This window comes from Geospiza fortis, unplaced genomic scaffold (assembly GCF_000277835.1).
Source record: "Geospiza fortis unplaced genomic scaffold, GeoFor_1.0 scaffold145, whole genome shotgun sequence".
Classification (NCBI taxonomy): Eukaryota; Metazoa; Chordata; class Aves; order Passeriformes; family Thraupidae; genus Geospiza; species Geospiza fortis.
The window spans coordinates 1,616,343-1,617,979 of record NW_005054362.1 but is presented as its reverse complement, the minus strand read 5'-3'; the positions used below and the strand labels follow the sequence as shown (position 1 = coordinate 1,617,979).

The following is a 1,637-nucleotide window of genomic DNA, read 5'->3' as shown; positions in this document are numbered from 1 at the left end:
TGGGAAAGAGATTGGAACTGAACCACTGGAATGAGGCCTGGAGCCAAGGGAGCCCCAAATCCCTGCCCTGGGACATGGCAGAGGTCAGGCAGCCCCAGGGTGAACCTGCACCAAAACCAGAGCTCCTGTGAGAGCCATTGCTCAGGCACTGACAGGAGCAGGAATTCTGCCTGGAAAGGTTGTACAAAGGCAGAAAAGCTGTTATTTGCACACTGAAAATCCACAACAGGCACTTCAGAAGCACTGACAGGCCAGTGCTGGGGTGCAGGTGCTCACAGCACCCCTTCCTCACAGTGCTTTTGAGTGCTCATCATTTACTGCCACTGATGTACCCCACAACACTCGGGCAGAACAGAACCTGGGCCCACAAAGGATGTGTTCCTGCAGCCCCTGAGAGGGCAGGAGGTGCCTCCCTCCCCTGGAGCTGCCCTCAGCATCAATCTCTGCCCCAATGCCCAGCAAAGGGGGGGCTGCTGCTGCAGCATCACCCCCAGCACCTGCACACCCCTGAGATTTCACACCTCAGACACCCCCTGACAGCTCACACCCCTCACCATCCTCATCATCATCACCCACCCTGCCCACTCACCAATACCAAACCCTCATTTTAAGAGAAGAGAATTTAAGGTTTGAAAGAATTTAAGATTTGAGAAGCTGCTGTTGCCAGAAACAGCAACACACCTGTTTTTTCTTCTCCTTCTGCTCCAAAACCTTCTGCAGGTTTTTCTTCTGTTTCTTGCTCAGGGGTTTCTTCTGCTGCTGCACAACACAGGAGGCTTTTTTCTTCTTGGCTTTCCTTGCTGGCAGGACCAGGGCATTGCTTTGGTCAATTCCCTTCAGCGTTGCTCCATCTGAAGGAAGGGCTGCATTATTCACCCGTGCCAGGTGGATTATTTTCAGCACACTGCTTAGCAGGCTTATCAAGCACCAGGCCAGATTTAGCTGCTTCTAACAAACACAACCCTCATGCCCAGCCAAAAGAAAATCCTGCAACATCAGCAGGGGCAAAAGACCTCAAAACTGGGCACTCAATAACCCTGAGCTTTCTATAGCCCTGAGGGCAATTCTCCAAGATTCATGTAACAATATTATGCAATTTTTGCCTTTTTACTCAATCCCCCAGGGTCAGGACACAGTGGCCCTGGGGTGATTCCCCAGCGTCCTGCTTCACCCGTGCACCAGTGGATTTTAGTACTAAAAAACTGCATTAATAGAATAATACAAATAGAATAATAAACGTAATTTTTTTGAAGTAATGCCATTTTTTTTTTGAAGTTTGAGAAAGCGAATGTTTAACATAGGAAATATGTTTAGTAGCTGTTTCAATAAATAATGGAACCACTGAGTGATTCGGGAGGGACCCAAGCACAACTCCTGAGCTCCCTGGAGGCAGCCGCTGCTGTAACAGAGCTGATCGGAGATCACAGAACGAAGGAACGAATTGGGCTGGAAAACTGCTCAGAGATCACCGAGCCCAGCCTGGAGCCGACCCCAGGGCGGGGTGAGAGGCACACGCAGGGACGGGAACCCACCGCCTCCCGGGGGTTAAAAACAACAACAACGCTTCTAATTAAAATATAATAAAAACACAGCAGAGCAGGGCGGCAGCTCCGGTCCCTTTCAGCGCGGCTGTGAAC

At 50.4% G+C, this 1,637-nt stretch overlaps 1 protein-coding gene across 1 annotated transcript in view; it reads right to left on the bottom strand.

Moving 5' to 3' along the window:
* The window catches only part of DHX37 (DEAH-box helicase 37), an 18,375-nt gene that overhangs the window by 14,808 nt on the left and 1,930 nt on the right, over positions 1 to 1,637 (bottom strand). Inside the window, exon 2 of the mRNA XM_031059434.1 lies at positions 682 to 904. Coding sequence (XP_030915294.1) covers positions 682 to 904 — 223 coding nt within the window. The remainder of the gene's footprint in view (positions 1 to 681; positions 905 to 1,637) is intronic.